Source organism: Apis florea, unplaced genomic scaffold, assembly GCF_048593485.1.
Source record: "Apis florea isolate Af1SG1 unplaced genomic scaffold, ASM4859348v1 contig_2293_pilon, whole genome shotgun sequence".
Lineage (NCBI taxonomy): Eukaryota > Metazoa > Arthropoda > Insecta > Hymenoptera > Apidae > Apis > Apis florea.
Genome location: NW_028256554.1, coordinates 466221 through 482941, shown reverse-complemented (window position 1 = coordinate 482941; position 16721 = coordinate 466221). Strand labels below are relative to the sequence as shown.

Below are 16721 nucleotides of genomic sequence, written 5' to 3'. Positions count from 1 at the left end.
ATATGTTAAAACATGCGAGGCAAAATTCCATTAAGTTGTCACATCTATTCTATTTTTCATCTATGCTTTAATTTAAAGAATAGATCTATCGTTTTTGAATCGTCTAGTGAATTACTAAAAGCATCGCTTTCTAACATAACTACTAGATGGCCATAGTGATCCGATGATGTTTAACAAGGTTTTCTTCCTCTTTCTATGAAAAATATATAATTAGTGTTTGTGCGAGTAATTAATAGCGTAAAAGTGTTTTCGAATGAAATAAAATTCTACAAAAATTTTATTTAAAGTTATAATTTTATTGAAATTATATATATTCATGAATCTTTTTATACAACTTTATTGATTTATTGACTACGTCTATATTTATATATGTATACATATATGTATATTGGCTAGAATTGGTAGCGAGTACAACAGCAAGCTGAATGTTAAACGGCGTTCTGTACATTTTCACGATTGATAGTAGAAAATTAGGCAGAAAAAAATGAAAGAACGCCTTTGACTTATCACGTACATACATTGAATCATAGATCAAAATTAAAAAAAAATTGTTGATTGCGCGGGAAATGACACGATTGAACGCCATCCGTAGCCGAGTTTGTATCTGTTTCATGTTTCGCATAATATGAAAATGAACGTGCATAAAAGTATCGAAAGTGAAAAATCAATGCAAGTAAAATCTTAAAACGTAGATCTATACACAATTGTACACGATGTTTCGATTGGCTCGTAAATGATGGGCAAGCTGTCAAATCGGTTTCACGATTAAGTTGGCTATTACATACGTAAGTACATAAGTACATACTACGATAATAAAGCGTAGAAAACACGATTAAGAGAATACGATACGAAAACACTCACGATTCGAAGGATGCATCGGGTACTTTTTACTTCCTTTCTTTTCTTTTCTCTTCTTTCTCTTCTCGTATACTTAAATACAATATTCTTATCTCGTATACTCGCAAGATCCATCATCTGTACAGATAGGCGATGATCCTACGATGGGTTCATCGGGAAAGAAAAAAGTTATTTATATCTCTCGTGTTCGTATCGTTCGTTTTTCGCTTTTTTCGATTTGCTCGTCGATGAACACGAATATCCCTTGCACATTTACGCGTGAACATAAAATCGTAGGAGAATATCGAGAGATTTACGTTAAGTTTGCGCGCAATTACTTCTCGCGTTTACTATATTTCCTCGCTTTGGTATACGACCGTCGGTGTCCTTCGCACGGGCGATTGACTGTATAAGTTCATCGAACTCTCGAGGGGAATCGTCTGGCGCAGAATGGAGACAGGATCTCGGACTAGGCTCGTCGTCCTATGACAATAGAGTCTATTATTATTATTATATCAAGAGTAATTCCATCTCTCAGATCTGTAACGAGTTTTCAACTTATAATAAGCCGAGCAGATCACGATTATTCACGATTTACAAGATCGAAAGATGATTCGACACGTTTCGAGTCCATTGAATCGAAACTCGGGTTCCGAAATTTTACTGGTCGAAATATCAAAGGAAGACAGAAGAGAGAATTAAGACGAAGGGGCGCGGTAATCTCGAATCACTCGACGAATCTTCGCGTTTCGTCGAGCCGTTTCGATCAATGTACCTCTTCTTCTCGATTTCGACGTTACAAGTACGATAGTAGTAGAAAAATAGGGATATAATGGCGGTAAGGTCCGGGATGGAAATACGTGTAAATTGGTTCGAAGAGTATTATTACATATACATATGTATATATCGAGTCTTCCGCAAAAGGCACTCGGAAAGGAAAATGGCACCGTTGATTATTCGTCGCGCTCTCGCACGTTTTTTTCATCACGTTCCTCCTCTTCCTCCACTGGCGCGATTTGTTCTCGCTCCTCCTACCTCCCTCTAGCTCCTGTACCGGTGATGGTTCGTGTAATGATTAACAATCGTGTCGAATTTGTCCTTTTTCCGGGGACACTTGCCTTGTCGCCTCATGTATTCACCAAACTCACAGCTAGGCATCGCGCACTCTTCGTTTTGTATACACCTGTAAATAAACGCAGGGAATTCGAACATCGATGATCGCTGGCAAATACGCGGGAACGGTTATTTACTCACAATCTGTCGGCGAGAGAGAAGTAACCTTTCCCTCGTCTGATCTTGATACAGTTTTGACGGTTCTCGTAGCAGTTGCACTGGCACACGCCATCCACGGTGATCCTCGGTGTGAATTCCGAGGGACACCGGCACCTGATCAATTCGAAAATAGGATTAGATTAATTTTTTTTCTCGAAGAGGCGAAAGACAGAGGCGAAAGAGAACTCACGGTTTTCTCGGCTGTGCCCTTCTCATGTTTTGAGGTTGCGACTGATGGTGCCTGTACACTCTGTGCTCCACCGATTTCTCGTTGCTCGCGTCGTATTCGGTCCTCTCTCGGCACTCGCATTCCGTGTGATTGTAGAAAGACAGCTTCTCCACCACGCTGCCGCCACCCACGTTCGTGGTCTGCAAGAATAACCGAGAATCCCTTCGTATCATTTTGGGATTCGAAAATTTTCGCAGCGGGCGAAAATTTTTAATTATCGAGTTTATCGGTCGGACGGGTGAGGTTAGGTTGTCGACTCGAGCTTATCGATCGAATACATCGAAACGGGGGAAACGGATACGAACGAAATACGAGATAGACACGTATTGTTTTGAAAGTGGGATCGTTAGAAAAGTTGGTTTCGTGTTTAACGTTAATTGGCCGCTACCGACGCGCTCGGAATTAGCCAGTAGCGGATAATTCTAATCTGTCTTGCATTTCAATTGCTCTCTCTCTCTCTCTCTCTCTCATCATCGGGAATGTGGAGTAGAAAGCTCGTAAATCTAATGAGGGAGGAGAGGGAGAAGAGCGAAATGGCCGATCTCCCGTGGGAATACAGATTAGTCTGGCTGCATTTTTCTCTCTCTCTCTCTCGGAACGCAGCTGGTTCGAGATCGAGTTTATCGATTTGATCCGAGCGAATTGAGCAGGAGGAGGATAGGTCGTGCGCGTAATTGAGTCGCAGTTTAAGTGGGTCGAGTATCTATGGATAGAGACAATAGGCTGGCGTAACGAAACGTCGCGATCACTTTGTGACTCGATCTCCTCTTCTCGATCTTTTCTTGATCCGATTCGATGGACCGCGGTGACAATCGTCTCGTTTCCGCCGGTCAAAGGTTTTTTCGCTTGTTGTAACGCGATAATTCTTATTGACCGGCCTATCCCTCTAGCCTTTGTATCCTTGCTACGTGGGCAAAGATATACGCTCGACACGATTGGTAACGCGTTTATAATCGCGTGTACAGAGGAAGAAGAGGAGGAGGAGGAAGGGGATTCAACGTGTTCTAGGTTAATAAATACTCGTTGCTTTAATCGAGGATAGAGACGAGAAAAGTGAAGGGGGATCGGTGTGTGATTAACGCGAGAGAAGGAAGGTTGACTGTTTTTTCCTTCTTTTTCTTCTTTTTACGATGAAATTTCATGGAACCTTATTCGTTAACGTTATTCATCGGCCTACGATTGGAAGATGGATAGGATTGGGGGCATAAAGGGGGAGAGCGGAAGAATGGGAAATCGATGGTCGCGGGTGAATAAAGAATCGTGGAGGACAAATCGATTCGAGGAGTAAAGACGGTCTCCTCTCGATCTTTGCCGGATCTTTGTAATACGTTTGCGCCGAGATTCAGGCTCGCGATCGTTCTTGACGAATAGCCTGACCGTGGTAATAAATTTCATTCCGCAGTGGCGTAGTGAATTCGCTTCCCCGGTTTCGAATTCATCGTTGATCGATTTATCGATCATCGCAAGCAAGATTTTCCACGTCGATCGAGTCCACTTCGAACAAAATTCCTTTCCCTTTTTATCGTGCAACGACTCGTGGTGGCAGGCATCGACGAATCCGTTGAAAGTACGCGGACTCGCCGCTGCCGCCACTGTCGCCGTTTAATCCTCTCTCGGTAAAGTATTTATATAATGGCCAGCACGTAGCGCTATCTTCTCGCTACGAGTTTTCCGTTTCGAATTTTTTCCGCGCAATAAAAATCGAAGTTGAAAAATCAAGCGACCCGAGTATTTCCAGTTGCGGTGCATTAAGTTGTTTGCCTTCGCCAAGGAAACGAGATTTTATACTCGCCGCTTGTACCGCGATGCATAATGTATGAACCAAGCATCATCGAATACGATTTCGATCCCTTTTTGTTCCGAGCGAAAATTGGGGAAAACGAATCGTGTTCTTGTTCAGGATCAACGGCCAATTCTCATTAACATTCTCGCTCGGGGCATCCAATTCGTGAATGAAACACGGGGTAAGCACGAGGGAGCACGAAATCACGAGAGACGATCGGTGAACCGTGCGTCTTCTACCATTATTTCGTTTCCCGCAATTTTCGGAACGGCGTCGTCGAGTTCGTGACTGTCGATTCGTGGCCACGAATGAGACATTCCCGAACGGTTGTAACCGCCTTGTACGTATAACATATATAACGAGATGGCGGTTAAATTGCCTTCCCGAGATTTGACCACCATCGATGAACTACTACTAGAGGAAGGGAGAGAAATTTTTCTCGTCTCGCGGGTGGTCGATCGATTCGCCGTTATTACTTACGTATCTCTCTCTCTCTCTCTCTCTTTTCCACCAGAGATAAGTGTGCACACTCGACAGGCCCATTCGAACCACACCGACTCGTGGCGCGAGTCTAACCAATGTTTTGGCTGAGAAAGAATTACGCAGCGCCGCGTCGCCCCCTCCCTTCCTGCATCTCTGGACAATGCTTGCGTGTCTCTCGCGATCCTTGCCCACCCGTTTATCTTCGCGCGTGAGATCTCGATCGCGCATTCGACGGTTTTATCGGATTTTTCGCGAGGATCGATCTTCCTCTTATCGTCGGCTGGCGATAACGATGCTTGTTAGGACGAAGAGCGGTGTTTATTCGAAGCTTGCTCTCTCGTTAGCGCGACTAGGAGGATTGGATTTGCCCTCGAGAAAGGCGATCCAAGTAAATTTTCGCGAGCGTAGGAGTCCCGGAAGTTCGATCTTCGGGGAAGAATGCGATTAAAAGCTGCGCGCACGTGCGAGCAGCTTTCTCTCGTATGATTCGTAACCGATTAATCGAATCATCGTTGCGAAGCGATAATCGAGTCCGTGACTCGAATTAAGAAACGCGCGAATCGTCTCTCGCCTACGCGCTCCACGTGAACTGGTTTTTACATCGATTCTATCTGTGCAATTGTCTCCACTCTATTCCGAGATAGAACGACCACGATTCCTTCCAACGTTTAATAACTTCCTCCTCGTCTTTCGGAACATCCATTCTTAAACGCCTCGAGAGCTTTCATCTTTAATCGTCGGTTGAACAACAGATTGACGAAGGAGCATTACTTCTCTTATTATAGGCGAGAGGGAATGAAGATGTTTCAAGGGGAATTTCGAGGCGTACGGATCGGTTTACGCTAGGCGTGGTACGCTCGGTTCGCACGGCATGCGGACGTTTATCGGCAGCGTCAACTCGCCTAATACCATTCCGAGTGGGATGTAATCCGCTGCTCAATGAGAAGGAAAAGGGCGAATAATTGGCCGATTCGATTATCGAGTGGCGTAGCGCTCGAAACGTATTTTCCGGAAGCAAGTGGAACACACCCGCCCTCCCCATCGATGACAAGTCGCGTGTAATTTCAGTTGTCGGCCGATAAACAGTGTATAAATCTTGCACCGTGCTCGAAACCAGTTGCAGATTCGGATCGCTCGTGGCGATAATCGTTAACCACCCGACGACGTGATCGACCATTTCGCCTCTCGTCGCTTAATCGTGGCCCGGTGAAAGCGTTACGACCTTTCCTCCCGATCGATGAATCCGTGGATCGAAGAAGAAAGCTCGGATACTTTCCTTCTCCTTTCGAAGAATAGTCTCGAAAGATTAGCGACGAATTGGAAATAGCACGGGTTACACCTCGAACGTAATAACATAACGAACGAGAGAGAGAGAGAGATACATCCGGGATATCGATTCTTTACTCCGCGAGGTATCGTGAGGTGGATAACGATCGAGTCATGCCGTGGATTAATTAACATTACGCTAACAGCTAATAGTACATAACGCCGCGAAAGATTGGTTCGCTCGTGGCAAGATTCGCGACAATAGATGGAACTGGATCGGGAGTGCTGTTAGCAAGAAGCGTGTGTTCGTAAGTAGGCTGAATCGGTGGCGGTTTTGAAAAGAACGGTTGGAAAAAGAGTAGGGAGGAAGGAATCGCGTACGTTTCGTTGGTGCGCATCGTGATCGCGCATCGGTATCGCGCGCACGCGTGGTTAACACGGTAAGAAGTGGTAAAGCGGACGAACATTTCACCGTTTTTTGCGCCACCACGGGCAAATGGAATGTGGTCTTGAACCGCGCGCCACCTCCGCCTCCCACCACCCACCGTCGTCGCCCCGCCAAGTCGTGTACGTACGTACATCGCGCGTAATAACGACGCACCGCGTTCGATCGCCTTTTAGAAATTAGGCCTTTTCCCCGCCTGATCGTTTCTCCGATCCATTTTAAACTCGATAGAACTCTCCCTGCCTCTCGAGGGAACCAGTTTTCGCGTTTATCCGGAAGAATATCGTGTCGCTCGAGTGTCGGTAGAGTAGAGAGCCGGGGAAGAAACGAGGATATCTCTTATACCGCGTGGCGAGTGGGAATTTAGAGACTCTCCTCCAAACGAGCGCATCGCGTGCTCGGTTTTGAACGATTTTCAGTTACGAAATAGATCTCGTAGGAGCACGCGTCGAATGATGGGGGGGATGGTGGAAGCGCGAGAAGAAGACCGATCGAGGAATCTCGAATTTGAAAGTCAATCCTGGCGGTTGGGCAAGTTTTTGCGCGCGTCCTCGCTTCGAGGAGAAGGGACGGATAAAAAAAACGATCCGTCTCTCGCGCGACAATTTGTCGGGCGGACGTGTCGGATTCGCCGAATCTAAACGGTTTTCGAGGCGAGAGAAACACGAAGGATCGTATTTTCCTCCCGCTTGGATATATAATTCCTGCATAATTACGAAACGATAACGAAACGCGTACGGAGAAGCGGATCCGGCGTCGGATTATAACCGATAGACTAGTCGTCGACGCGTTATCACCGGATTATCTCGGTCGTTTGCACGCATCGGCACAGATCACGTTGCCGTCCGTTTTCGATCTCGACACCGTCTCTACCGCTTTGACACAGCCATGCTTTATTAATTATTAGCGCGCAGCTACCTCGCTTACTGTGGAAGGAAGGGACGGCACAGGGGTCTCCGCCAATATTCAAAATCGTAAAAAATTATCTCGATATCATTTTAACTAATTCGAATACGAGATTGCATTTATAAATTTTAAACTGTCCTCGTTACACATCGTAGTAATAAAGCCTACGCTTATTATGAGAAACAAAAAAAGAAATCGTACGTGTTGGAATTCTCCCGATTTTCTAACCAACTTTTACAACTTTTTCCCTAACTGTACCGCGGATACAGTAATAACAAAACATCGACTCGTTCGATCGAGCACGAATCTTTCTCGATCGGAAAGTATTATTATAAATAAGAGACTTGAACGCGTGGAAAAGTGGACAATTCGTCACCGTCAACGAGCGAAGTTATAGGATATCATTGTGTTTTCTTCTTTCCTTTCGAAAAGGAGAGATTGGTCGAACGATAGGAAGGGACGAAAAAGTAGCGGAAACACGGAGAAACGCGGGCAGATGATAAATCAAAGGCTGAGGGGGGAGGAGGAAAGAAGGAAGGAGTCCTTGGCGATTTGCGACGAGTTTCGGAACGGAGAGTAACGCGTGTAAATGGAGCTCGATCGAGATTTGGAGCCGGTTGTAGAGAGAGGCAGGGCGCTCGAGAGGAGGATCTAATTACAGGGGTCCGCTTCCTGCCGTAATTAATCGCTATGACCCGCGAGATTTATGTACATACCGGCTCGTGTAAGTCTTCCTTCCTTCTCCCCTCCGCCCCACTGTTTGCCTTTCGATATCGACTTAAAAATCGACTTGCGAAGAAAAAAAAAAAAAAAGAAAAGAAAAGAAAAGAAAAAAATTGCACAGCTCCGCCGTTCACCCCGACGACATCGACGTGTTTTTTCTCTTTTACCGATCGAGCACGCCCTCGACCCGCGATTACCGATCGAGCTTCCTATAATCGACGACTTATTGATTTTTTTTCCCCCCGTCTTCCTTTTTCTCGTGGAGAAAGAGGAGGAGAAGGCACGCGAGTTTTGAAGGCTCGCGAAAGGGCCGTGTATCGCGCGCGAACGATCGAAATAGCAACTCGTGAAGATTGCCGGGGCGGGGAGGAGGAGGGGAGGGCGGCTCGCGCGCAGAACGATGTACTTGAACCGGGTGGTAACAACGCGTTAATATTAGCGACGCTGGAATCCCGTCGAGGGTGATTCGCTCTCCAACTCCGAAGGCAGAGGAAGAACAATGAATTTCCGGTTAGCTTTGTGCGTCCGGACGAGCGACAATGTCCTCATTGTCCCGCGTGCCCCGCATAAAGATGCTCTTCCCTCTATTCCCTCTTCTTCTTTTTTCTTTTTCTTCCCCCTCCTCCTCCTCCTCTATTTACAACCTGCCCTCCTCGAATCGAGTGTTTTCCACTCGAGAAGAAGAAGAAGAAGAAGAAGAAGAAGAAGAAGAAGAAGAAGAAGAAAGTGGCCCAGGTCGCGAATCCCCAGGAGTGCAATAAAGGTGTCGTTCAAAGTCACGAGCCTCGTTAAGGCTATGAGAGAAATAATAAAAGGATCTTTTTCACGTTCGCGACAGAGGATAACGGATAGCCTCTCGAGCTAATATCGAATAAATTTCTCGAGTAATTGTCGAGAAGGCGTAAGCATCGTGTCTATATATATTGGTTATTCGAGGGTGGGTTTTAGTTTCTGTTTTTCGTCTCGCTTTTACTTTCAAACACGTTGGAAAGTTGGAAACTCGGCAGCCGCGAGTTATACACCCGGGTCCTATTGGTGTACTATTTTCCGCGGCGGATCTTTGCACCCGGCAACTTGAACAACGTCGCCCAAGCGAGCTGACTCACGCCAGAATATCTTCGGATGAAGCTGAGAGGCCGACGCGAAACTCGAAAAAGGGAAAGGCACGGCGCGGTTTTCGTGTTATATTCTGGTCGAGCGCCATCGATCCACCACCCCTCTCCTGCGTTTCGTCGTTGTAATCTAGCGCCGGGCGTGAAGAGAATCGCGACGTGAGGCGCAATTTCGCGCACGGTGGTCCGATAGAGCGAGCGTGATTCGCGGAATTACATCGGTCCGCGTTTTACGAGAGCCGTGTTCTCGCCGCTGTTTTCCACGTATAAGAGAATTGTAGATAGCGAGTGTACTTGTACTTTTAAACGGAATGTCGTGTTTTTTTCTCTTTTTATCAATCGTCGATAACAACGACGAGATCGATCGGGATACTACGCGCTATCTCGTTCGAATTTTTTTTCGAAACGAGCGAGTTCTCTCTTACTTGTTGGGAAAAAATAAAATAAAAAAATAAAAATCTAAAAATCTCCTGCGTTTATTCAAACGAGAAAGAAAAAACTCCTGCTTCCGATCGATAACTTGGTATAGATGCAAAAAAATGTCGAGCGAAATATCGAGCGCTGCGGATGGAAGAAAAAGACGAAAGAAAGAGCATAGGGTTCACGGCCGTTGCGCGACGATGATAAATCGCTCCCCTTCTCTTTTTTTTTTTTCGATCCCTCGCGCGGCTCGCCTAACGAACAGGACAGGTGAGAGCCGAGTGGTGTGTAAGTGAAAACGTATGAATAGGTGGAGAGCGGGATAAAGGCACTCCCCGATAAGCCGCCGCTAAGAAAACATCCTTTTTTTCACGCGAACAGCGATGCACCTGCGATCTATCGTTTGCGCCTACGTCCTCCACCATGCATGCACGCCATTGTGTGCGTGGATAATCGCCAGCCACTTTACTGAACGGGCGAGAAGAGATAAACGCCGTATTTTAAATTTCGTGGAGAAAAACAGCGGTGACGAGTGGCGACGGCGGAGAAGAAAAAAGCTCGTTCCGTCGCGGAACATCGGCGAGCATCGATCATAAAGAAGGAGGGAAAAGAGGAATGGAAAAATGATGGTGGGTAGGTTATGAGAGGGGCGTAAGTACGCACGTGTCCCGTCGTTATCGCCCACGCGCGCTAACTGAATCTTCCTTCGTTTTCCTTGCCACGACCATTACGGAGGATTGTTCGTAATCCTTCCGTCTGCAGAAATCATTCCTCCGCAATTAAAACGTAATTAGCCTCGAGGACGTGAGCGAAACTTTTGCAAAACGACTCGGTCAATCGTATATTAACTGGACGAAATTCAAATAAAAATGAAAAATAATTGTTTCCATATGTAAATAACAATGTACGTTAGAATTTCTTCATAAATTTGGTTAAAATTTTAAACCTTTTTTTTTTAAGATTATTATGTTAAAAATTCATGTACGAAAACTTTTTATACTTCGTTTTACCGTCATATCTGTTTCGTAAAACTATATTAATTTCACGGCCGCATGGCATAGGACAAGGATTCTTTAATCTAACCATTGATATTTATGGATTAATTTTAAGTTATATCTTAAATTGTATTATAATGTACGTATGTTTCTGACGTTGTCTATTATATCTATTATATTTTGGAGAAGCGAGCAATTATAATATTCCTCACTTTCTTTAGAATACCATTCTCAAGAGTCCAGTTTATCGTTCATTCGTCAAATTCGAAGCGCTTTCCAAGTTAATTAGCTGTTACAACTTTTTTGCTACATCTGTGGATATATTAACGCAGTTATATAAATCTTTAACGAAATAATAATAAATTACTATATAAACTAAAAAAGCCGGGGAACAAAAATAATTTTCTCCATTTTTCAACTCTTATTGTTCGAAGCCAAGCGTGCGCCGCCGTCCGATTTCGAATCTGTCCGAGGCGACGGGCCATCGATCGTTATCTTCGCGCCACACACGGTCCATTAATCGAGCACTTTAAGAGAGCGAGTAAACGTCGAATCGTCGGTATACAAGATATAGTAACTCTAGCAACTTTCCAAATGCATTCCTCGGATTTTTCTTCGGCCACGGATTCACCTACGGATGGATCGCGTCAATTTCACCTCAGCCTCCCTCTTCCGGCCGGATTCTTCTCCGGCCTTTCGACTTTACCCGATATATGCGAAGATACGAATCGCAACAGGGGTCGCGCGGCAACCGTGTGTCTCGCCGTTATCTCCATATTTATACGATCGAGAAAACGTTTCTCTCGCGTTGACGCGCGTACCGATCGAAGACAAAGCGTGATCGCTCCGTGGAAAAATGCCAACGAGACCAAGCGCGCCTCTGCGTGTGTGTATCTCTCTCTCTCCCTCTCCTTCTCTCTCTCTCTCTCTCTCTGCTGTGTGCGTGCGCGCGCGCGCGTGCGTGCATGTGTGTGTGTGTGTGTGTGTGTGTGTGTGTGTGTGTGTGTGTGTGTGTGTGCGTGTGCGTGCGTGCGTGTGTGTGTGTGTGTGTGTGTGTGTGTGTGTGTGTGTGTGTGTGTGTGTGTGTGTGTGTGTGTGTGTGTGTGCGTGTGTGTGTGCGTTTCCCGTCTCCCGGGATCGTGGGTGTGGAGAGAAAAGGCGTGGGTGCTTCCACCATTATGTGTACCTGACGTCGTGACGTGCTCGCCGCGTGAGCTCCTCGAGGGATCGGTAGTCGCATGGAAACGAGCAACAGTTTGTTCGAGCGATTGGAATAGAAACAAAGCCGTTTTCGCGCTCTTCTTTCGACCTTTTCCATCCCCTGAGACGGAAGCTAACCAAGGCGATGACCAGAGAGAGAGAGAGAGAGAGAGAGACGATGCTCGACTTTCGAAAATGCTCGAAACTGCGCAATGTCGTGTCGTCATCGAGCGATTTTAACAACTTTGAGAATATGGCACAGAGCTACCGTGTTAGCGCATTACACGCGATCATCCATCAACGTCGTTAATCACTCTCTGTTCTCCTCGTCGATCGACTTTCGCGAAGTTCTTGAACAGCCAGGATAATCGTCTCGAGATTTTCTTCCTCGAAACAATCGCCAAAATTCAAGCTCGAGGATCGAGGGCATCTTGACGTGAGGCGATTTCGAAGAATCTTCGCGGGGAGAAGGAAAGAGAATGGTCGATTTATAATCGTCGCCACGACTCTGTTCTTCCGTGGACACGCATCTACTCCTCCACGGAATTTTAAATAGACTCGTTTCGATTAAGTAATTAAACACGCTCGCTTAATTTCTTCTTGCCTCGATCCAACTTTGCTCTATGATCGGATGATCCCAGATATCGACGAACCGCCATGCATAATGCATCGAAAATGAGATACGCTCGCGAATCGATTAAATGGTATTTTCGCGCTCAGAAAATCCATCCTAGCGATTCCCTCTCGATATATATATATAGTCGCGAATCAATCTTAATGAATAATGCAACGCAGTTTTAGTGTCTTAGAGCACGGAACGAAGCAGCAGACGCTTTCAACGTCGTGGAAGATTTCGTTTTCCTTTTCATTCAGCAAAGATTCGAGGGACACGGTTGAAGAGAGAAAGAGAGAAATAGTGTTGGAGGAGAGGGTTTAAAGGGCGTGCTCGAAAGGCGTGGATCGGACGTTATTATACGCAGGGAGGAGGAAATAAGCTATAAATTAGTCGACCCGGCCGCATTGTCGCTAATATAATCGACGAATTCGCGAGCAAAGGATGACTGCGAGATAAAAAAGGATCAAACAATCAAAGAGTTAAATTTAACCTTCCTTTAACAACTTCCTCGATCGAGAAACGTTTATTTCTTCTCAACAAATTAGTCGAACAATGGGTTAATTATCGTGTAAATCCCTCGCGGCATTGTTAAATCGAATAATTATGACAAATTGTCTTGGAAACGGCAAACTGTTATAGGATCGAGTTGCTCGGCCACTGACATCGCGCTCTGCTTTATCCAGTAAGCAAGCAATACAACGGGAGGAGCAAAGTTATTCCACAATTTTTCAAAAATCGAGATAAACGGTAGACCCTGGTCCTTCGAGTTCCTTCTATCCTACTGAATCGATTTGAATCGATTTGTTCAAAAACTCGATTGGATTCTTTTCCAATCGAGGGGCGAGGGAAAACGGCGAGAATCTATCGTTCTGACGAGCGGTCGAAAAAAGTGAGAAAGGTTGCATAGAAGGAATGGGCCGCGAAATGCTGCGCAGGCTCGTAGATATCCCCCCTCTCTCGTGTCTGAACGTGTACGCGAGGAAGAGAGGGACACGGCGTGTACAATGCCGGCAACTTAACTCGAGGAATGATCAAGCCTTAACGAACGTTCGCTGTCCGTGGTTGCCGTAACCACGGGGTTAGCCGAGGTTAGTCGCCTATCTATCTATCGAGCACGATATCCTTCGTCGATTAAATTAAAAACCTTCCGAATCGTCAAAGAGACGAAGGGATACGATCGATGGCCAAAGAACTTTGCTCCGATGAAATTTATTCTTTCCTCTTCGAGGGAAAAGTGGAAAGGAGCAGCGATGGGGAAAATTTAATGATCGAAATTACTTCGATTATATTTATCGTTCGAAACGTAATAATAATAATAATAATAATAACTGCAAATAATTGTGATGTCAAACGGAGGTTATACGAGAATCGACTGTAACAGCTACAAGAATAAATGTTTCATTCAAGCAAGTAAGTGACTCAATTCGAAATTTCCAACTACTTTACAACCGGCATTGAATTTCGAATTTTCGTCAATTAGATTTTACCTTGGATCGAATTTTACGAATCACATTCCTAATTATGGGTTCCTAATGCCTCCAACTCGGGGCAAGAGTGACTAGGAAGTTCCTAGTCAGTCCTGAATTATGTATGCAGCCGAAACGAAGCTGGCGGCCACGCCTCTTACGACGTCTTGACGAAGGAACGAGGCGAAGGAACGAGGAGGAAGAACGGACGACGAGCAACGAGTTGGAAAATTTATTATCGTCTCCTTGTAACTCCGCTCTTACGTTATTCGGACCCGCCAAACTTCCTTATGTAAAATTATTGCACGAACTATTGCAAATACACAAACTAATTCTAAGAGAGCGAATCGAATAGCTCCGTCCACCCTTTCCCACTACATTTCGCGCAACTATATTTCGATTAGATCGAGCGGATAGGAAAACTGTCAAGTCGCAAAACTGGATTCCTTTGCTCTCTCCTCTCTCTCTCTCTCTCTTCGAGATTTATGACCGTTCGTCTCCACGTCGTACTCGTCGTGGATCCAACCTGTGATGGAATCCAAGGAACAATTTCTTATGCTTTCCTCTCCCTCCCTCCTCTCTCCAGCCGAAGGGAGAACGCGTTTCGTTATGGTTTATTCATAAAACGTCGCGCTGCGTCGTTTCGGCAGGCAAATTTAGACCCCGTTCGCGGAAAGAATTTCTTCTTCCCCCAATTGGGAGCGTTTTCGTTTTCCAGAACGTGTGCAGGTGGTCGATCGTGCTCTCTCTCTCTTTCTCTCTCTTTCTAGGCGACGTAAAAGTTTAAGGTGGCCGTGGCGAGAGGCCATTGTTTGAACTTCCATAAGCGATAAGCTATCTTGAACGACTCGATAGCCGAGATAGGAATTTCATTCTTTCTTCCTCGGATTAATCCAGACTTATTAATCATCATTCCCGAGTTGTCTTTCGATCAATAATTTCACGGGTGAAAAAGAATTCGAATTCGGTTGGTGAGATATCCAAGTTGGCGATATGGAAAAAATTCGCTCGATTTCCGAAGCGAGCCGCTGAGAAACGGAGGGAGAAAGGGAAGATAGCGGATTTCGCGATTCTTTATTCGGCGAGGAGGCGGACGTGGCACTGGCTGCAAATAAATTGCATCGTCGAGCGGACTTATGCTAATCCGCTTGGCGCGAGTGTCTATTACGAAAGACAGAGCGAGGAAGGGAAAAAAGGGGGGAAGGGGGAGGGGGAAAGACAGCGCCGCGACACGGAGAACGAGCGGCTTGTCGCTTGAAATTTCACGCGATCCACGTGTTCGTTAACACGGCGCTACGGGATAACGTAATTTCGGGAAAGGAGGAAATAGGCGAATCGAGAGGCGTAATTTCAATTCAACCCGCGAGATGGCTCGATCAAGATGGCGCACTGGTTCGAACGATGGGGGGCAAAATTATTATTTTTTTTCCGATTTCTAGTTTATACGGAGATTTAATTTTTGGAGAACAATACTGCTTTTTGTTATAATTTGTTACTTTTTACAGAATGTGTAGTAAATAACGTGAAAAATTAACATTGCGTTTGATTGGTATAGAATAAAGAAGAAGATAGATAATAATCGATATATAAAAGTATATACAAATATTGGAAGATCGAAGAATTGAATAGAAGAATTGCCAACTAAAGTTGGGAAAATTGTTATTGCTTCGAAATATAATCAATGATATGAACGCGTTATTATAATATAAGATAGGTTAAAAATTAATCCAATCTAAATATCAATAGAATTGGCTGGTGACGAGCGTTCAGTTGTCATGTCAAAACGAAATTAATTTTGGTATTTAATTTTTGTAAAGTTGTGCGAATCAAATATGGCGGTAAAAAAAAGTAAAAAGTTTCTACTTTTCGTGCATTCGTCGCTTATCGCGTTTCGACATCCTTTGATAAAATTGAAATTTAAATGCTTCCTAATAAATTTACACAATATTTCTCAATTATTGAAATAAATGACCGATCCGATTATCTGCTTATATTCGCATACTTTGCTGTAATTTTTAGAAAATGAATTTCGTCCACTTAAATATAATTGTTCGAGCTATTGTCTCGTTGCCCTCCGCCGATTAACGTCTTGAACAACAGTTTCTAAAAGCGGAAAGGACGGAAAGGAACACGACAAAACGAAAATTCGTTCGTTATCTAGAATTTTCATCGGGAGGATTAGTCTGCCCGTCGACACGAAACCCTCGTCTGTTAAACGGTGCGTCGGTCGATCGACGTTCCAGTTTATCGAAAGCAGGTTGTAAACGGCAGTTTTCATTGACTGGCTGGTAAAAGGAGGGTATCTGATGGGAGCGAGGCACCATTCCACGAACGAGCGGAATGGGAAATGAACGATGCGCCGCGCTTATTTCGACGAAAATAGACATTGCGCGATGTGGTTAACATGTAAGGGCATGCCCGTGCAACACGGGACGGGAATATCGATTCGGATGATGCCTCGCACCTGATCTCCTACGATCCGCTCTGCCACGAATATATGAAATCGAATTGAAAGCGCTTCCTTAAGCGGTTATCGAACAACGATAAGCGAGATTCTCCGCAGTGGGGTTCTTTTGCCTATTCAAAAGAAGTTTTTGCCTGCGGAAAAAATTATTTTCTCATTCAAATCGTGTATTTATTCTTTTATTTTTATGCTATTAGATATTAGATATTTGTGATTTTATAAAATAATCGACGGTCTAAAAAATATTTATTTTTTAAGACTGTTTATAAATAAAAATTGTTAGAAATAGTGAGATAATAAAAATGGTTTTCAAAAATGGTATAAAATTTAATATAATTATAAAATTATTCAACGATGCACTGCTCCAAAAAATCAAATGTTCCATTTTCATGGTTTCGCGTGATTTGATATGACGGTGTCGTCATAATTTTGATACACCTGACGTATAACGTAACTACGTTAATAATTAAAAAAAAACGAAAAGAATAAAGTCATACCATCTTG

The 16721-nt window shown here is 44.6% G+C and overlaps 1 protein-coding gene across 1 annotated transcript in view; it reads right to left on the bottom strand.

Annotated features, from left to right (window-relative positions):
* Positions 1 to 275: 275 nt before the first annotated feature.
* Positions 276 to 16721, bottom strand: part of LOC100871401 (uncharacterized) — a 45613-nt gene continuing 29167 nt past the window's right edge. Inside the window, exons 4-6 of the mRNA XM_003689870.4 lie at positions 2300 to 2478; positions 2092 to 2223; positions 276 to 2020 (exon numbers count right to left, since the gene is read on the bottom strand). Coding sequence (XP_003689918.3) covers positions 1879 to 2020; positions 2092 to 2223; positions 2300 to 2478 — 453 coding nt within the window. The 3' untranslated portion in view covers positions 276 to 1878. The remainder of the gene's footprint in view (positions 2021 to 2091; positions 2224 to 2299; positions 2479 to 16721) is intronic.